The sequence below is a fragment of the Gavia stellata genome, chromosome 8 (assembly GCF_030936135.1).
Source record: "Gavia stellata isolate bGavSte3 chromosome 8, bGavSte3.hap2, whole genome shotgun sequence".
Lineage (NCBI taxonomy): Eukaryota > Metazoa > Chordata > Aves > Gaviiformes > Gaviidae > Gavia > Gavia stellata.
In genome coordinates this window covers 545,763-567,175 of record NC_082601.1, presented here as the reverse complement: position 1 = coordinate 567,175, position 21,413 = coordinate 545,763, and the positions used below count along the sequence as shown (strand labels likewise).

General features: G+C 36.8%; 1 protein-coding gene across 5 annotated transcripts in view; it reads left to right on the top strand.

Annotated features, from left to right (window-relative positions):
* PKP4 (plakophilin 4) overlaps nucleotides 1-21,413 on the top strand; it is a 76,481-nt gene that overhangs the window by 34,664 nt on the left and 20,404 nt on the right. For 4 of the 5 annotated variants that reach the window (XM_059820730.1, XM_059820726.1, XM_059820729.1 and 1 more), the window contains exons 7-10: nucleotides 3,140-3,331; nucleotides 4,916-5,136; nucleotides 8,379-8,507; nucleotides 11,746-11,959. In XM_059820730.1, coding sequence (XP_059676713.1) covers nucleotides 3,140-3,331; nucleotides 4,916-5,136; nucleotides 8,379-8,507; nucleotides 11,746-11,959 — 756 coding nt within the window. Of the gene's footprint in view, nucleotides 1-3,139; nucleotides 3,332-4,915; nucleotides 5,137-8,374; nucleotides 8,508-11,745; nucleotides 11,960-21,413 lie in introns of all 5 variants that reach the window. The other variant, XM_059820727.1, reaches the window with a different exon arrangement.

Sequence of the window (21,413 nt, the reverse complement as noted above, 5' to 3'; positions counted from 1 at the left end):
ATAGCATCTTATTTTATAACCTCAACCTTATTTTATAATCTCAACTGTAGTCTTTCCAGGAAACTTGAAATGGTATGACTTTCCTGTGCTCTGTGTTACAAACTATGAGTAAGAATCCCTCAGTATTATAAAAAACCTCTTACATTTTCTATTATAAATTAGTTCTAATGTTTCTTTAGAGGGAACAGTTCAATATAACACCTGAAATCTTCAACTGAAATTTGTATACAATCAGTTTTCTGAGAGGAAGTTTAGATGCGGGGGAAGGTTAGTACTGTAGCAGCCTTTAGTATAATCCAGAACTCTTCCCTGCTAAGTAAGCTGAAGGAGAGGATGGATATATGATCAGGTCCTCTGTTCCTTCTGTGCCTACAGTCTTTAAGAAGAGTATCCGTGTGGTGCATGTTCTGGGAAAACTGTAATGTTAATAAGATGAGTGTCTTCCCGGGAGATAGCATCATCAGCTGGGAGGTATAGGTCCAGTTGCCTGCTTTGCTTTGGTGAAGTCCCTCTGTTTTCACTGCCTATAGATGTGTTTTCTTAGTGATGACCTGTGAGACCCCCAAAGGTTTCCTTGCAGACACTGTGATAGAGCAGGTCTGTAATTTTTGGGGGGAGGGGAAAATGCTCAAATGCAGGATACATTTGGTTACGCATCACTACTTAATTGTATTTTGAAGTTGTTCCGTAATCTCCATCATTTCATTACCTTTGCATAGTTCACTTAGCATATTCTATTGCTTTGATAGCTGCTAAAGCTTTAGTGCTTACAGTGGTAATGCCAAAGTGGACAAAACAGTATTAATTTTATAAAATAGTTTAAAAAATATCTTTTAAAACCAAAAATTATGCTGGTTTTATGCCCTACTTGAATTTGTGAATGACTAAACATTTAAAAACGTGTTTGCCTTGGCTATACCACCCATATATTACATACTTATTTGCTAACTTTTTTTAACTCTGTTAAGAATTTATGATTTGATGTAGTAAGTAAATATTGTAGATAAACTCTGCATATAATTTTAGGCAAGAAAGATGACAATAAATTATGTTGTAAAATTGAAAAAAATTAGGTTAGCAGTCTAGGAAGGGAAGCATGAGGAATGCTGGTCTGAGACCAAGTGGGATGTGTGTGATTGTCACGCTTATTTACTGTAGTACGATGGGAAGTATATTTGGACATCTTCACTCTGAATAATTTAATTAAAAGAACAAAACTGGTGAAATCACAGAATAAACGAAGAATGCCAAGAGCAGAAGGAACTGGAGTGAGTTCAAAAGGGGTGAAGGGGAGATTAGGCCATTGCAAGATGCAGTAAAGAAAAGTCAGAGTGGAAGAGGACCCCATGGCAAGGTAAATCTCAGAGGCAAAAGGAGTAGTATTGTGTCATTGTTTCAAAGGAAGTAAAAATTCAAGAGACTGGAATACAAATGTTAAAAATAAAAGCTTTTCAAAATTAAAGAGAATTTTCCTGGTAGTGTAATATTCAGAAACCAAGTTGGTATAGGTGGCAAAAGTGTTATGTGGCAATTATATAATATGTAAGTAAACTAAGTTTTAAAATAAATATGGGTTTGGCTTATATTTTATTAAATATGACCATCTGAGGCTTGTTTAGCACTTAACTAGCTAAAGGGTTAGCCAAGGAGACTGTCAGTTAGGAGCATGTAAGGCAGTGAAGCAGACGATACAGAAGTGTGGAGTTTAGAGAGGAGTGTTGGAATACAGCAATTCTGAAATGCTTCCAAAAGATTTCTTTAAGAGTAGGGGTAGGGGAGAAACTGATAAGTAGAGAAGAGCTTTTCCTTTGGGTCATGCATCCTGTTACTTGCAAAAGCTCTGTACCCTCAGTTCTAAGGGAGCAGCACAGAAGCTGACAAAACTCAAGTAGGAAATGGTGAAGAACTCTCAGAATTAACTGCATTGTAACTATTTTTCCACTACCCGGTTTAGTATGTTAGTGCTTCTCTATAGACTCTGGAAGTGTAACTTATAAAATAGGGGAACTAGGATGCTTTAAATGAAAGCATTAAAAATAGGTGAGAAAGTTGGTGGTGGGTAGCGAGTTAGTACAACACCAATACCAGGAAGCCAAGTATATTTAAGGATGCATTAGATAGTCAATGGGAGGGGAGGTGCTGTATGTCAAAAAATGTTCTAGGGCTGAAAAAGAAGAAATACAGGATTAAGACTGTACCACTAACCTCCTAATCAGGATGGCAACAGTGAACTTAATAGGAGATTGGTTGCTGATTCAGCAAAGTAGTCAGGGGAAAGATACATCAGTGCTGGTTACAGAAATACAGCGACACACTGGAATGCACAGAAAGAAATTCTAGGCAACATGAATGAAGTTTCTATGGAGCAGATAGAGCGAGGACCTTCGCAAGGAGAAGCAAGTCTGAACTTGTGCATTTCTATTCAAAATGCTGTTATTGAAAAGCTGCTCTGCACCTCTGCCAATAATGTACTTGGATCTAGCGCTGCAGAAGTGGTAGCAGGAGGTCCACTGCTGAGGAATTTAAGTTAAATGAGGCAGAGGTAACTTAAAAGGAATTCAAGAGGGACAGCTGAAAGGCAAGGTGAAAAAAGAGATTCTCACACAGCTGCAGCATAGCAATAGATATATCCACCTCATGGGCTATTCAAACCTTAATAAAGACTTTTCTCCACATGTTTAAATCTCTGCTGCCACTACCAAGACGACTTTTGCTCTTACTGCTACACATTGATTCATTTTCAGGATTATGAGTCCCTTTAGGCTGTGCCCTATTTCACAATTGGATTTCTGTCAGGTTCACAACTTACCTTGTCATTGCTGAATCTGTGAATTGTACATGCTGACTTAGCTTTTACTATGTATGTTTTAGACTTTCAACTATAAATGCTACCGAAAAAATTGAGTTGGAAAACTTACAGTTGTCAGTGTATGGACAAAACTTTTCATCAAAGAACTGCTGCTTTGTCAATGAATCTTTCAGTATGGCTCATTTAATAATGGATTAATCAATAAATCTTTATAACTGTAGATATAACTAACACCTTTTCTTGGCTGAAAGAAGAAAGATTCAAGCATGACAGATTTATTATTTTTAATTGATATGGGCCATGTACATATTTCTCTCTTCTTGGTTTTAGGCCTGAGGAGTTCATATGCTAGTCAACACAGTCAACTAGGACAAGAATTACGATCAACTGTATCTCCTGACTTGCACATCACCCCTATCTATGAAGGCAGAACTTACTACAGTCCTGTGTACCGTAGTCCAAATCATGGAACAATTGAGCTCCACCAGGGATCCCAGTCAGCGTTATATCGAACAGGGTCAGGTGGGTAAAGGCCTTCCAAAGCTCTTCCATTGACTGTGTCCCAAAGTCCTGCTTAATTTACTTACTGGAGTTTTTCCTGGAACCTATGGCATATAGGAGAACATATATGAGATATATAATGCAAGTTTAAAAGGAGAAACTGGATGTTATAAATTAATGGAGATAGAAACTAGGTTTGAAGGACTTAAAATAACCAGCAGGAATTAAAAAGTGTTTGTGATGTTTGCAAGAAATACTTGGGGCTATATATCAGTGTCAGCTTAGGGTCAGAATATTTTCTGTTTGATATCAGACACTCGGGTACATTCAAGCAAAGCATTATTTCATGACACAAAAAATTTATTGCTTCCTCTTGCATTCTCTGTGCATCGTTCTCTTACGAATTGAGTTTGTTCATATTTTTTTTATTCATCAGTACAGTAAAATGATAGCTTGCACACTTAAATTACCTACCATATCTTTCACAGTAAAAATACTGCTTTTACCCAACTTCTCAGCAAAGGATAATGTTCAAATACTATAGCTGAAGATCCTGTATTGAAACTGAAATATTTCTCTAGTATTTCATAGAATTGCTACTCATATATTATGAAGTGCATAGGCATTAGATTAGTATTAGAACTGATTTTCTGTAAAGAGAAATCTAATACATGTTGCAGTGCAGTTTGTTCTTTAAGGTTGATTAGTAATTTGTATAGTGGAGTAATTTCCAAAAACTCTCAAAATATTAGTGATTTAACTAAGTAACTCTCTAGAAATATTTATAGAGAAGTGTCCGATACATATGCCATGTTTTCACATATTTGAAAATTGCTTTTTAATGTTTTTTAATGTAACTGAAATACTAAGAGTATGGAATGTTGAAGTAGGGCAACAGTTTTTGCAATTCTCCTATCTTCTACAACCTAGACTAAACAAAGGAAGTTTGTCAGAATGTGCCAATGAGGAAATATGACTAGAAATTGGAATTCTCTGTTTACTTTCCTACCTAACATCACTTACCTTGGAAGAACAAAAGCTACCACAACAGCTCTGTTAAGTCAGGAAGATACATGTTCCTGTTTTTGAAACAATCAGCTTAATCTTTGAAATCATCCTTTTGTTAGCTTTTTGTCAGGGAAAATGTACATGTAGTTGGGAAAAGGAAAGTATGATATAAACTATATAAATTTTTTTTTACTTATTTTTCCATTTTCTTTTTAGTACAGTTGGCAAATTGATGTTTCTGTTAGTAATTGAATTTTATTATAAACCTTGAAAACATTTTGCATCCTCATTTCTGCTTGATGGCACAAGATGCATTTCTTTCTTTAAATACTTGTTGAGGCAAGCTGAGGCATAAGCCTGATTCCACCAAACCTTTAGTTCTGTAACTAACCTCTCTATCTTCCCTCGGACACTGACTAATTGCTCCCTTAAATCTGGCGATAGCTTTCAACATTGAGAACAGTACACATTTTTAAGACTGGTTTATTGTTTGGTGGTTTGGGTTTTTTTTTTTGCTTACACTTTTAACCATGTATTGCCTCTTCCCTTCAATAGACATTTGTTACCTAGTTTGTTTTAATACTGATTTTATACTAGGAGTCGGAAATCTGCAAAGATCATCCAGTCAGCGTAGCACACTCACATACCAAAGAAATAATTATGCTCTGAACACAACAGCTACCTATGCGGAACCCTACAGGTCAATGCAGTATCGACTGTCAGAGTCCAGTTATAACAGGCTGCAGCACGCAATGCCCGCTGATGATGGGACCACGCGATCTCCATCCATAGACAGCATTCAGAAAGACCCCAGGCAAGTCCATTTGTGCTTTCAAGAATCATAACGTATTTGCTATAAGATTTTTAATACATTCCTTGAATATATATGGCACTTTGTTGTGCATATTCCAGTTTTACATTGTTTAAACAATCATGACTGATTTAGATATTAAGATCTATACCTTTATAGCCAAATAAATGCAGTCTACTTGTTACAGTAAGAAGGAGCAACTTTTACGCATTTAGTTATTATTCCATTTTTCTTCCATCTTTATTTTTATGTAGAAGTTATTAAATGAAGTACTTAAAAATTTGATGTGAATTGACTGGATTATTCCAACTATTTTTTAGTAACTCTACAGAGCAACCTGTAATATTGTAGTAAGTTTTCTCTTTATGGGAATGGGAATCAGGGTTTGAAAATTAGAAAGTACATACCTAGTTTATTTGAATGAATTTTTAATGAGCAGCCTGCTTAAATTTCAAAACAACATAAGTTTAAAAATGAAACATAAATGTACCATTTTGAAAGCAAATACACATTCATATTTTTAAAATAATTACTAGTTTGAAGTAGTACATGTATGTACACAGTGTGGGCATGTGACAAGTGTAATATTATCATTACAATTTATTAGAGACACTATTCATTAAAACCTTGTATTTTAAAATGGGAGTATCAAAACCCAGTCCATACAAAGCTTGGAGGGATTTATGGTATGTGATTGCTAGAAATTCCAGTCCATCTTCAGATTGCCAGTTCATTGAGGCAGCTTCTGGACAATCCTTGGTCATGAAAGCAGATTACACATTCCGCTGGTTTAGAAAGAACTGAAAGCAGAGCAGCTCATACTGGAGGATGTAGACTCCAGTGATGCCTCGGGAGTCTTTCATATGGAAACATCAGGGCACCAAATAAACTTTGAAAAAAGATAGCTAATAGCTATGGTCAAACTAGGGTCTTACACTGAAATCTTTTGGGCTTCCTGTGTTACAGAAGGCTCATAGCATGATTCAGTTATTTACTAGTTTGGCCCGATACTTCAGTCTCAAAAATAAAAAGCACTATTTTTAATAGATTTTGTTGTTCTGTTTATTAGTGGAACTTAATATATTTCTTTTTTTTTTTAATAGATATTGTGAGATTGATTAATTTCATTTAACTGACTGGTGCATTCATCTAAATGATGTTAATCGGATAATCTTACCTTTAAGTAGTAATGCTTGCTAGCTGCATGCTGCTGCTGGCCTGTTCTGGCATGGCTTACAAGAAAGTCAGTCCTGCGGAGTCCCCCAGGGCTCAGTTTTGGGGCCAGTCTTGTTTAATACATTTATCGATGATCTGGATGAGGGAATTGAATGCTCCCCCAGCAAGTTTGCGGACGACACCAAGTTGGGCGGGAGTGTTGATCTGCTGGAGGGCAGGAAGGCTCTGCAGAGGGATCTGGACAGGCTGGAGTGATGGGCCGAGGCCAATTGTATGAGGTTCAACAAGGCCAAGTGCCGGGTCCTGCACTTGGGTCACAACAACCCCACGCAACGCTACAGGCTTGGGGACGAGTGGCTGGAAAGCTGCCCGGCGGAAAAGGACCTGGGGGTGTTGGTCGACAGCCGGCTGAATATGAGCCAGCGGTGTGCCCAGGTGGCCAAGAAGGCCCACGGCATCCTGGCCTGTATCAGAAATGGTGTGGCCAGCAGGAGCAGGGAGGGGATCGTGCCCCTGTACTCGGCGCTGGTGAGGCCGCACCTCAAATGCTGTGTTCAGTTTTGGGCCCCTCACTCCAAGAAGGACATTGAGGTGCTGGAGCGTGTCCAGAGAAGGACGACGGAGCTGGTGAGGGGTCTGGAGCACAAGTCTGATGAGGAGCGGCTGAGGGAGCTGGGGGTGTTCAGTCTGGAGAAGAGGAGGCTGAGGGGAGACCTCATCGCTCTCTACAACTACCTGAAAGGGGGTTGTGGGGAGGTGGGTGTTGGTCTCTTCTCCCAAGATTAGCGACAGGACAAGAGGAAACGGCCTCAAGTTGTGCCAGGGGTGGTTTAGGCTGGATATCAGGAAAAATGTCTTTCCTGAGAGAGTGGTGAAGCACTGGAACAGGCTGCCTAGGGAAGTGTGGAGTCACCATCCCTGGAGGTGTTCGAGGAACGTGTGGACGTGGCATTGTGGGACATGGTTTAGTGGGCATGGTGGGGTTGGGTTGATGGTTGGACTTGATGATCTGACAGGTCTTTTCCAACCTTAGTGATTCTGTGAAAAGTTACTTATAGGGACGCTTCACATTCATAACAAGGAACTTTAAAGACATTCTGACTCAGTTTTCATTGCTGATGCACCTTCTTATCTTGTAATTTCACAGTGGAATAGTTTTACTTTACATTTTAATCTGTTTCAGTTTCTGATTTGCATATCATGCTATTGCAGAGGTGAGGTTAGGTTAGTGTGTTACAATAGCCGCAGACTGGGCTATTTGAAAGCATCACTCTAGAATAAGAGTTAGGGTGCATTCAGAAAGCTACTAGTTTTATTAGAAAGGCAGTTTTCCCCAAGGTCTTCCTATGATTAGTATGGAGAAGTAAACCTCTTAAGTTGTTGTGCAGTTCAAAGTAGGCACATAACTGAACTTTCCCTTCCTTTACAGAAGGAAGATAGCCCAGCAAGTGTTAATGGAGATATTTCTAAATCTGTGGATTGGGCATGGATATATTTAATGAATTTTCCAGGATTTGTCTGTGCAAAATCATTTTGTTTAATGAAGGAGATTTGATTTTAATGGTTTTAAGTTTACAATCCCTGAATAACTCAAATTATGCAAACTTCCTGCATATGATCATGATGATGAAATTTCAGGCTTGCAGCTTTTGTTGAAGTATAATTGACTTCAAACTAGGAAGACCGTTGAGCACTGAGAAAAAAAATGTTGTGTGGAAGAGATGCACCTGATCAGCATTGTTAAGTGGGTATCTGTTGCATTATATATTTAAGTTTGGGGAGATTTATGTAGGCTGCAGTGTTTGAGTTGGTGTAATTTTAGTGTGTGTGTGTGTATTTGTGTGATCAACAACCAAGCTAACTGAAGAACATAGGATATAAAGCGTCCTTTTCCAATTGGTGATGTGACTCACAGTTATTCTAATATACCTGTTTTTCCTCCTGCTCTGATACTCCAGAACAAAAACAGAATTGTTGAAAAACACTTAAGATGTTCTAGTAATTCTACTTAGTAAATAAACATACATTTATAACTAATGCCTTCTCTTGAATGTGTTCATCTAATGAAGGGAGTTTGCTTGGAGAGATCCGGAACTGCCTGAAGTCATTCACATGCTTCAACACCAATTCCCATCGGTTCAGGCAAATGCAGCTGCCTACCTTCAGCACCTGTGCTTTGGAGATAACAAAGTAAAAACAGAGGTACTGTACTGAGTACGTTTCTGTTCCTGGGGAAACTATAAAAGAAAAACTAGACCTCTTGCCTCTTTTTGCTGTGGGTTTTTTTTTGTTTTTATCAGAACACAGTGTTTTGGACCCTCTTGTGTTTCTGTTTTTACCAGATGTATGATAATATTGAAGTACCTAGGTGTGTGTAATTACACACACACAGATTTTTCCTGTCGTAAGAGGCTGCATGGAAATTATGTGAAAATATTTTACATTCAAGTTGTGTAATCTAGCAGAACTGTAACGTATGTTTACCAGAGCCTGTTTTTATGTAACCTGTTGATGACTGGAGACCAAGAAAAACAGGAATTCTGGAAGGCTTTTCACTGATTTTGATCAAGATACTTTAAGGCATCATAGGGAATGACTGAGCTGTCAAGCAAAGGAAAGAAATCCAACCCTAGAAATACATAGAGGATACTATTTATGTCAATATGATGTGGAGGAAGGATACACCTGAGTGAAAATTCAGATTATTGTTGAAATTTCTAGAAACTGTTTGCATCTGAAGAGCTGCTCTTTTTGCAGGTCAGCTATGAGTTATTGATCTGAAGGAATTTGCTTTTTCGTTCCTATCATATGTGTGTGCGTTATCTGTTATTTTCAGTATAAATATTATTTATGTTAATAAAATGTTGGTGCAACTTTTATAAGAAGATAGCCCAACATAATTCACTGTTGCTGGAAAGCAGATGAAAAGATGGTGGTGGTTTTGATGTTCTGGTAAAAATCGCAGTGATGTAGACAGATTTATAAGGTAGTCTTGCTATGTTATAAGGGATGTGACAGCTTATTTAGGAATTCTTGGGATATTATTTGTCTGCACGTGGTCATCTATAGGAGATCTTGTGTTTCTTCACTGTTCCCATTTTCATTATTACAGAATTTGTTTTAGAAATTATGGAATGTCTGCTTTAATTTTTTTCAAAAGTACGCAAAACTAAAAGAAATATGCCAAAGTTTAAGCAGAATTTGAGTGTGATGCTGACGTGTATGTTATGTATGAAGTGGTGTCTCAATTGTTTACCCTACTTAGCATTAGAAGTATTTGATATGTTTTTAAATCAGTTTATATCAGTTTATTTTAAATCAGTCTATAAAGGATAATAGACATAGCATATAATCAAGCTCATAAAACCTTATCGAAAGAAAAAGGTTGTCGTCTTGATTTAGAAGACGAGTTACAGTAGTCAGAGAGACAACTGTAAATGTAGCCTGCCTTCCACCTAGTGTGTGGAATCTTGGAACAGAGAATTTCTCCTTTTCAAACAGAGAAGATTTATGTACTGGCAGTTATTTCTTTTGAATGGGAATAATCAGCTGTTAGAAATTTCTAGAATAATATGACAGAATGCAATTGTCTGTCTTCTAGGAGAAAAAGAATATTCCTGCACTGTTGGGAAAGCAAGTCAGTGTTTCCTGATGAGGCTTTCAGTCTCTTAAGAAGAAGCTGTCCCTTGAGTTGGGATGGTGGCTAGAGATCAGCTTGTTTTGAAAACATTATCGTATCTGTGGCAAGAGGGAAGTTGCAATTCATGTTCCCTTCAAAGCAGAGGCCAGCACAAGAAACTATTTGGAATAGGAAAGGATCATAATTATTTTGGTGCCAAATTCAGTAAAGCCTTATTTGAGGGCTACTTCTGTATTTTCATTCATTATTGCTGTGGTAAAGACCAGATTAATTTGCTAGACTGTTAAGGATATTAAAAGCCTAGCAAAAATGAACTAGAATGCTTAAGAGGTGTTTTGATAGGTAAAAATCACATACAGTGTTGGTCATAGACCTTGCATTTCAACTATTTTTTTTCTGAGCCTCTTCGATTTGGCTGTTTCAAGGCGTAGAAAAGATATTAAACATTTTGATACCGAATACGATTTTCAAGAATGTAATAGAAGATTCTGTTTTTCAAAGTAACAATTTAAAACGATTTGGCTAAATCTCAGTTATGTTTTCATTGAGAATAATTTTATTCTCTTTGTGTTATGGCCAATAAAAGACACTGAACTTTTTAAGCCAAAAATCCATGGTAACTTGTACACGTTAATGTATTTCAAATAGCCTTGTGGCTTGCCAAACTCATTATTATACAGGTTAGAATAGAAGGGGGGCCTTTAAAAGCACTTTTAATGCTGAACTAGAGAATCCTTAGGACTGATATGTTTCACATCTCTTCTAACTGTTTGGCCCAGAAGTACATCCTTTATAAGCCAAGTATTTGGGAATGATGGTGTATCTCTTTCTTTTCACCATGGGATCTCCTTCTTAGGGCAGCAGCAGTTTAGCTGCTGTAGGGGTGGGGTTTTTAAAGAGATCCTATGCCAACTTCATTAGGTATATTCTGTGGATAGTATGGCACAAAAGTTATTGCACTGTGCTAAAATAATACCAGGTTATAATAGATCAATCTTATATTGCAAAATAGCTCATATTTTTTAATACAGTTCATAGAAAGTATTTTGGTAGTCTTTTGGTGATGATTTTTAATTTAAAATGAGTGTTAATCTTGTAAGTAATACTACTTAGTTATCTCTTTAACATATTTTTTATTTAGTAAATATTACAGAATTCTAAAATACTTTAATCTTTTATCATTTCTGTAAGTTGTTTTGAACAAAGAAAAGTACTACATGGAAATGAGATATTAAAACACAATGTTAATTTTTTTTAAATATATAACAAAGAATAAATGCAACTCACCTGCTTAAAACAAACGTTATAGAAATTTCTTTTTGTTTTACGAAATTTCTGCAGAGTAGACCTTCCTTTTTAAAAGAACTTCAGATATGCCAATAGGTCTGGATATATGCTAATTTGAACTGATTTTGTGTGTGTGTGTGTAGCTGAGTGTAGAAGTTGGCATTTAAATCTTTGCAACTTCTTATTTCTAATATTCCCTAAAAAGATATTCTGAGGTGTAGGAAATTACTTTAAAAACTGCATTACTGGGAAGCAAAACTGTAGCAGGAACAGCTCTTCTCTGAACACAGCAAATGACTGAAAATGTCCGTCAGCCTTTTCAACAAGGATGTGAGTGGTTCACAGGAATTTTCAGTACAGTGTAACAATCAAGTTATTAGGATTTACCAACAATATTTCTTCCTGAAGTAGAATGGAATGTGCTGGTTTTATAAAAATAAAAGCCTTTTAAATCTGTAGAGTGAAATGGGTGAAATCAGTGGGTGCTGATGTTCCCAACATTTCATTTTCTAGGTATGTAGGCTAGGAGGAATCAAGCACCTCGTTGATCTCTTGGATCACAGAGTCCTGGAAGTTCAGAAGAATGCTTGTGGTGCACTGAGAAACCTTGTTTACGGAAAGTCTACTGATGAAAACAAAATAGCAATGAAGAATGTTGGTGGGATACCAGCCCTTTTACGATTGTTGAGAAAATCTGTTGATGCAGAAGTAAAAGAGCTTGTAACAGGTAAGTTTTGAATAGAAACAAGCAGAGAACTATAATACAGATTATTTTTCTGAAGTGGACAAGACTGGAATAACTGGTAAGTGACTGGAATTGAGTACATCGACTGGATTTTTATTTGTGCATTGGTATATTTTGTGAATACAAAATCACTTATTTTGATTACTGGCAGTAAGGTATTAGCATAGAAGTATAGATTCACTGGAGAAGTGAATCTTGAGGTAGTTGCACTAAAGCTCCACTTAGGGTAAGTTTTTCCCTGGTATGATTCTCCTGCATACAGAGCTAGGTCTTGGATAGGTATTTCCTTATTGACTCCTAACGCTTGTTTTATTACAGGCTTTTTTTTTTGTAATCTGTGGACAACATTTTTAAATAAGATCTTGCAGAATTTGTAAGTTGGACCCAGACTATGTAAATGTGTGTTCAAGTCCAGACAGAAAATTGCAAGTATTCAAATTGTAGAAGCATCTCAGTGCCCAGCCTGCTAGCAGAGTCATGGCAAGTGACCGTGTACACACTCCTAGTCTCTTGAGTATGAGGTAGCAGATTTAGCTCAGAACCCATGAACCTACTTGGCACTTGGTGCAGACAGAAAGTGCAGAAATAATAAATGATTTGCAGTTCTAACACAGGAGGGAACTCCGTTTCCATCGAAGCAAGATGGATTTGTTGGGAACTGCATACATCTGCTATCTCTTTTTATTAATATGGGAGTGATTTGTCTATAAAGGTTTTAGGGGATTGAAAAATATGAGAGGATAGAAAAAAAAGCAGAGTTTTCACTTTCTTTAAACAATTCCTCTTTCAAGTTTTAGTAGCTCCCTCATTTGATTTTGTTAAGCTACAAAGCTTAACTACTTACCTACTGAGCAAAGTTGCACAACGGTGTTCAAGTTAGAAGTAACAGAGGTGTCATGCTGGGACCCTTTCCAAGTTATTTCCTTGTTTAGAAAAGCTATTCAGTAGAGAAAGGACTCTGTACAAAAGGTATCCAAGGCGTTTAAGTTCATATGCAGACTATTTTCCTTAAGTATGTTCCACATAAGCAAGCATTAAGATAACCTGTAGCTTTCATGGTCTCTCTAGAAGGATATGTTTTTTTCCTTAAGAAGTTATGTAAATGGAATGCTTAAAACTAGAATTACACATTAGCTGCCTTGTCTGCTCTACAGAATTCATGTTTTATGCATCTAAATTACTTGTGCTTTTAAGATGTTAGGGATGGTTCCACAGACAAAGCCAATGTCAAATTCTTAATTATAGAAGGTATTAGTCACTATTTAAAAAAAAAAAACAACGCTACACTGTTATCTTTCAAAAAAGATACAGCACATCATCTGTAAGTAAAAAGATTTTTCAAATAAATATGGTATTTAATTTGAATTATAATTAAAGAGTACTACTTCATAAAAATTGACTCATTTTTTAACAGATATATTTTTAATTTTTTTAACCAGCTACAACAAAATGGAAGGTTTTGACCTAATTGTCTTCTGGTTAAGTCAGTGGCGTTGACTTCTGTTAGAATTAGATCAATGCTGAATGATTGAGAAGAATCCACAGCAGACTTTTGGAGCTTAGGGATTTTTAAATGCTTTCTATAAATAGCCATGTAAAGAAAAGAAATGGAAAAGAGCCAATGATTATTTGTTTAATAGTTAAAAAACCCCACCTATGTCAGAACTAAAACTAGCAAACCACACACAGTTTACTATGTTTCCAGATTAAGGTAATGTAAATACAGAGAAATTGGTATCAATCTACACCACTAGAAACACTATATGTCTGTTTTCTAGTTTAAAATTAGCACTATTCATTACTGCTGTAGTTTATGCGTAATTTTTCATATAAAATTGATTTTCCAGTGTAACATTTCTTAATGAAGTAGAATGCTTTTCTTTTTCCTGAGGATGGTCTGTCTTTCTTACTGAATAAATTATACTTTCATTATTAGCAGTATCAATTGCCTTTGAAAGATAACAGGTATATCTGGTGTCATTGCAAGTGGAATTCATCCAGTTTACTTTAATATGCAGTTAGACGAAAACTTTATTATCCCACACAAGTGAAATTAGAATAACAAGCTTCTTGCAATCTGTATAGATATTTTTCACATTAATTCATTTATATAAGATTTATGAGGAATTATTTAGTCAAAAGCAATCTTTTAACCTCAGAAATCATTTGGTAACATGCCCTAAAGGTTAACTATGGTAAGTTTGAAAAGCTAGCATACTGGGGGAGGGTTTAATTGCACAAACATGTTTTAGAGGAGTTAGAAAACAGCAGGAATACTGGGGTCTATATTTAATTAACAGTGAAATGAGAAGACTGAAATGCAGAGAGAGAAAGAAGTGGAAACTGAATAGAAAGTTACATTAAAAAATACAGAAAGTGTAACTGTAAAACCACAAGAATGTTTTAAGAGGGAAGCAAGTCATCTTTTTAATGGCTGTAGATTATTCAGAAAATGAAATGTGTTAAATCACTTTTTATAATCATTATATGAAAATGAAGACTTTTTTTAAAGAAAAGTCTTTAAAAGTTGGACTTTGGAATGCATTGGAAGAGGATAACTCTTCACTGAGGTTGCTCTAGCTGCATGCAGTTTTCATCGCCGCTGACCCATGGCAGCCTTGCTCTCCTGTGCTATGCAGTCAAAGAGCCCTTAGAAGGGAAAGTACTCTTTTTTTGGTAACTGCAACACATTTCATTAGATTTCAGCACCGGCGCTTCCTGGAGGCTACTGTTTTTCACATTCCGGCACACTTCAGCACTAGGCAGCAGAAATATTGTTGGGGCCTTCCTGACTGTGTACAAGAGCTCCAATCCCTAGCAAGTGACATGAAGGATGTGCACTGGTTTATGCTGTCTGGTTATGTTCTGACGTTGCAGTCAGCACAGCCTGGAGTCAATCTGTGAATTTCAGGATCTCTTGTCTTGGAAGGCTTATACAGCAGAAAACTGTCTATGAGGTATAAATCAAGATAGTCATGTTCTTGAACCCAGGTGCAGTTTCTAACAATTGAATCTGCTTTCAAGAGACCCTCAGAAACAGCCCTTTAATATATTAAAATGTAAGAAACAGTGGTGTACTCCACTAGTGCAAGTTTTCCAGAGAAGGCGAGTCAGATGCCTACCTTAATAGAGTAGCTTCTTGATTTTCATCAGATCTTCAGCAGCAGAAATGGGTCACAAACCATGCTTTCCTCAGAGAAAAATCTGTGATCAACTATTTTGAATGGTTGGTATTCTGTCAGGATTCCTCCTTGAAAGGTCAAGCAAGTGACAGTGCTGAACTTGGGGGAGCGGTACGATTTTATAGCTGGAAGGAAGGAAGAATGAGCACAAATTCCAGCAACAATTAATCACTAGCTTAGCTGTGTGGTAAAGCTCTGCCCCTTTCCTTAAAGGGGAAGGAGGTGGTTGTTGATGGTCCTGGCAATTCTTCATAGTTTATTTCTTCAAATTAGTACTACCTCAGCCAGTTCAGCGGAGAAATGCTGTTCTCTGTCCAGCAGCATGATCTTCTGTATACACAGTGTCATCTTTGTGAGAGATTGCATTCTTGCAGCAGTTGACACTGTGCGTTGTTGCTTGTGTACTTTCACAAAAGTGACCCAGGGTTTTGCAGTTCCAGGCAACCGGAGGTAACGTTTGAGAAGGTACAGAAATAGCTGCAAGTCCCCCACAATTTTGCAAACTAAGCAGTCTGTGAAATGGGTGTAGTTTCCCCTCACAGCTTTGATGTTACTATAATGTTTACCTCAATTCTAGTCTGAATACAATCCAAAGTGCTTTGTGATCAACTGTGTAAAGCCTGCAGAGGTAGCATATGATCATCCACGTTCAGCAGCGGACCTGCAAGCTGGTGCAGCTGCTGAAGAACTCCTAATAAACCTGCTGCCCGCTTAGTTAACACTGCTTGGTGTGAGCAGTGGAATTCATTGCAGTAAACTCATCGTAGGGTCTTAAAAATCTGGATTAAAATGCCAAGATTCAAAACCAAAATAAAGCATGAAAAAATGTGGCTGGGTACAGAGGAGAAACAAATTTCTTTGCCACTGGTAATTCCAGGGTTCCTTGAATAGTTGAGCCCCCACAACGCCCCAGAGTACAAAGCCATTCAGCAAGGAATGAGCAAATCATATTTTTCTCTTTCCCATCCAGAAATTGTCCCTGCAGATTTGTCTTTTTTTTTTTTTTACCCCATGACGTAAGCTTGACTTTAAACAGCTAAAACTGTTGACTGGAGACACAAGACATCATTATGCGTTGATGTCCTACAGTCCTAATGAAATTGTATTCTCTGAATCAGGTAACAAAATAAAGCTTTGAAGAGTTGCCACGTAAGGGATTTTCTGGACAGAGCAATTATTTAACAATCCTATTACAGTTGCTCAAGTTACATCAGTAATGTAACCAATTCAACACTAAACCTGTAACCAGAAGAAACAAACCAACAAAAGAAAATCCTTACAACACTAAAAGCTACTGAATCAGAGAGAAGGTGGTTTTTAATTGTCCTCACGCTTCATTGCTATGTATTGGAAAAGACAGATTTGTCACCTGAAAATATTGCCATAGATCCAAGTCCAGAAGGATTATGAATAAATATCAAAAATTTTGGACATCAGAATAGTCAATACACAATTGTCTTAATATTTTCCCTGAAGAGAAAATGTTAGCGACAAGGAGATGTTAGGAGATAATTTCCCATGCAACAACTTCTCTCATTTAAGTAACATTGCTAGCCTGTCATCCGTGAGGAGCTAGTAAGGATCAACAAACTCATTTGGTCCCAGCTTACTTTTGATGAGCAGTGAGAAAGATGAAGCCAAAGTTCTGCTTACAGATTGCAGCTCTTCTAGTAACTCCAGCAACTGTTAGTAAAGTGGCTGAAGATCTACACAGCATTATTTCTTTTGCCTGCTTAATTTTTGCTGTTACAGAAGCTAACCAATCTTGTCCAAGTTAAGCCCAGAAGTGGACAGAAAATTCTTTATTATGAAGAAAAGCGATGATTTGTAAGTGAAGTAGCTGGCATTTGCTGCAGTTAGGTTTGATGTTTTTGTATGTTGCTGTAAAGTGGAATCTACTGGTTTTCTTGCACCACGGCCCAAAGACTTGAAGCAGCATTACTGTCATAGGCATTGACGTTAAAAAAATCAATAAAAATAAAACCTTGTATTTCATGAGGTGCTGACAGTCTGCAACAACAAAACTGTTGTAAATCTGAGATTCTAGTTAACAAGCTATTAACTTTTATCTTAATTAATGAAATAGTTACTTGTGATGTACTGCTATTGCAGTATTTTCTGCATTCCATATGCCTTACCACATAATGGTAGAAAAAGGCCAGTGAAATTTCACATACATTAGTTTCATACTTTTGTGTTTCAGTAAGGTCAGCTATGATCTACTTCACTATTAGTTTCTACTGTGTGTTACGTACTTTGCTATTAGTTTTCAGCTGATGCTGCCATTTGTAAAGTAAATGAAAGAGCACTACACTTGTGCTATTACAATGCTAGTCTTTTTCCATACCTTAGTATAGGAGATGAAGCTTACTGCATTTATTAATCTGTGAGTGGAGTTTTAAATATAATTTATCTTAATTATATAGAAGGCCATCAGTTTGAACGCTTGAATATGTTACTCCTCAGCAATTTCCAGCAATTTTATAGAGAACTTTTTTTGGAGATGGTGGATGGTGTTAAAAATCATGGCACTGTTTTTTCAATATTTATGCTAGTTCCAGTGCTTTCATTGTTGTATTTGAAAGCTTGGATAGAAACTTTTATCAGCTTGTAAGGAAACAAATATATCTAGATTGCTCTACTTGGGGGGTTTTTACGTGAAGGTATTTTGGGTCTCCGTTTCAGTCTTGATGTCTGCTGTCAGAGTAGCATTATTAATTGCACATCTGAGATGCCTTAAACTCGTTACTGAAGAGCATATATTGAACCTTTAAGAGATTAAATGAATTAGTACTAGGTAATCACATAAGCTTTTATTTCAGGATTTATAATTGCAATTGAGAAGACATCAAATTGTCTAAAGTAATGATTCTTTTCAATTGTTTGCCCGAAGATACTGGTTTTAGAATAGGACTAGCAGAAGGAATGCTAAAGGTATCAAAAGAAAATGTCCACGTATTTTTCTTGAGAGGTATATGACACCAACGTGTTTCAACAGTAACATAAGATATACTTCATATACACGGAGTTCTTTATGTCAGCACAGTAGAAAAGCAAATTCTGGTGTTGATTTGATTTACACTGTAATAGAAATCATCAGATTGCTGAGATTTACAAAGAACAATAGCTTTGGACACACCACCTTTCCAAGCTCAGATTACAGTAGGTATGTGCTGTGAGAACACAGAGCTGTTCTTTTTCCTTCTGTTACTGCAATTGATTATAGGCCAAATCTTGACCCTTGCAGATCTAAATGAACACACCATCTTCCATACATTACAGCACCAAGTGAGGCATTTCACAGCTGTTGTCAGGTCATGGGTTCCAGTAATACTCTCTTGAGCCCAGTATAGTAGTCTTGTGCATAATCACAGATCCATCTGCCTACACATACTTTGCTTGCACCCGTTCTACCCCATGGTATTCTGTGCAGCAAGCAACATGTAGAAACAGACTGTTACTATGTAGTGTGTTGAAAAAACAGTTCTTCATAAATAATTTCTCCCCAGTTTAAAGTACCCTATGGAAAATTATGAAAATTGATTTTTCAGTATTTCTGTGACCTATCTAGATGCAGTAGGATTTGATTAAAAACAATTGCAAACACTAAATGCCATTTTGTGTTTATAGATTCCAAACTACCTGTTTTCACTAGATGTTCCAGTTCTGGATTTTTATTTTTTTTCTTCATTCTACTCCATACCACCTTGTCCGGATCACATTTCCACAACAAAATTTGATCCTTGCTGCCTAAGTCTTCAGGTCTTTCTTTGTTTCTACTTAATTTTCTGGTTCATTGTGTGAGTTAATTCAAGCATATGTCATCCTCACAGAAGTTCACCCAAGTTGTCTTCTCTATATGCAGTTAGATCAGCTGTTTAGTGTCCACTGGTGTTACAGGGAGTATCATAGCTGGCATGAGGAGTTTGATCTCTGGACCTAACTGGCAGACATTTCCTCATCACAGATCTTTGAACCTCCAGATAGGTTCTGAGTAAAGTGATACAAAAACATGAATACTGAAAAGATTACTCTATTGCTCCAGAGTCTTGTCCTTTTTCCTTTTAATAGTAATTTCCTTCTTGGGAAGAATCCTTTTCTCCATTATTCTCTAAATATTTTTTGAATCCTTAGGGGGGGAAAAAAAAAAAAAGCAAAACAGAAAATTACCTCCAAAAACCTCAGTCACTGAAACTTAGTGGTTTAGATCTGTCTCTCTGTTTCTGCTCTGTTACAGTTTGTAGAAATTTCAAGTGCCTTTAAAGTATCTTCTACATGAGGAAGGAACATCATCACTTAAAATTAATTTCTGCTATTAAAGGTGTACTGGAACAGTTCGACCAGCATCTTAGAGCCAGACACCCAGGACCTTTAGAACAAAAAGCTGATTCTTTCAAATTTTCAGGAGAAAACTGTTAAACCAAACTCTTTCTGCTGCACTATTGTGTATACGTGTTTCTTCAGTTTGGTTCATCTCTGTCCCTTTTAAGCGCTCACTTCTATAGTCAGTTCATCAGAAAAGTCCTCCAGATGATCCTTTTTTTTTTTTTTTTTTTTTTTTTTTGCTGGACCATAGTTTACGTTAGATAGTCAAGATCATTTGGCTTTAACCAAGGCTTGTCAGGTTCAGGGATGGGATCTAAATTATTTATTTCTTCTCTTCATTTTCTAAGTAGTAGGGGTTTCAGTCTAGAAAACCAGAAGTTTATGGGCAAGACTTGTTTTGTTTTTTGTTTTTTTTTTTTCATTTGCAAGTGTTAATGTATGTCCCAAATCTATGTGGAAAATATCCTGAAAACACCTACCATTACTATTTCTAGTTGCCATCATTTTTAGAGAATAGAGTACCTATCTGCACCCATTAACTTCAAACATGAGATCTATTGTGAAGTTGATGGTGTTAAAACAGAACTCTGTTCTGCATCCATAAGGCAAACCTCAAATACCTTGTCCTTGTATCAGTAGTCCTCAACTTCATTCATGGTATTGTGATTGGAGGGTTATGTTTTGTTGTTGCCTCCCATTTACAAGGTTATTGTTACTTCCAAATACTTTTATCAGCTGCCACTAGCTGGTCCTGTCCCTTGTTGCATCTTCTATTTATTTATCCAAGGTCTAAAACAACTTCAAAGCCCTGTAAATAACAATCGCTAGATCTGCTGTCAGCAGGTATCCTTATGCCAAGGCAGATGACTGATGAGGTCAAAGAACAATCCCTCTGATCTGCTTTAGGAGGCTGTATAATTCAGTATTTTTGCCTGTTTTAAGTGTTTCTTCTTTCAGAGTCCTCTTGTGCAGGACTTTGGGCTTCTGTTTTCAGAAAATCACAGAACAGTTGAGTTTGGAAGGGACCTCTGGAGGTCACCTTGTCCACTCCCGCCCCCCTCCACGTGAGCAGGGTCACATTGAGCAGATTGTCCAGGACCACATCCATGTTTTACCTGTGTGACAAATATTTGTCTAACACGCTGATTTGTGATGTTACATCAATTCTAAAAAATTGTTTCAGGACAAGATAGGGAAAAGATGAGGGGGCTCTAAAATACCTTCAGTGAGTAACTTCTCTTAGCTGACTTAAAGGACTTGCCTGACTTTGGCAGTACTCCAATGTATAGTCCCTAAATTTTGCTAATTTTAAGATCTAGTGCATAAACCTATACGCTTTCCATCAAGATTCTTTTATTAAAGCTATTAGGATTTTTATACTGATTTTGTTGGGACCCAATCTTATAGAAGATGTATATCTACATCTTTAAACTTAGATTATACCTCTGAATAACCTGTTGAGCATTTTTATTCTGCTTTCATCTTCCCACATGATCTTGAACTATTTATTTTTTTCTCTCCCATTCAGCCTCTTTAGAGGACAACATATTCTGGCTCATCAAAGTAGTTTACACAGCTTGATATGAGTGCTTGTGTTTTAGTATATTTTGTACATACATCTCAGCTATTTGAAAGCATTTTATCTACAGTTAAATCAGGGTTACATATTTTCATTATTTTTTAATACTTATGCTAGATTATTTCATTCAAGAGCCAGACATCTAGGTTTTCTCTATACTAGGTAATATTAAATATGACCTGGAAAGTTTCTTCCTTTTTAAGAAGGCCAACAACGTACTCCTTAAATGTTGTTTTCATTTTTATTCTTATGATCTAATCAATTTAAATGACTGGCTAAAACTTTGGAGATGGGTACTTGTGTTTGTTAAAGATTTATGTTCCTTGTCACTTTAGATGCAAACGTCAAG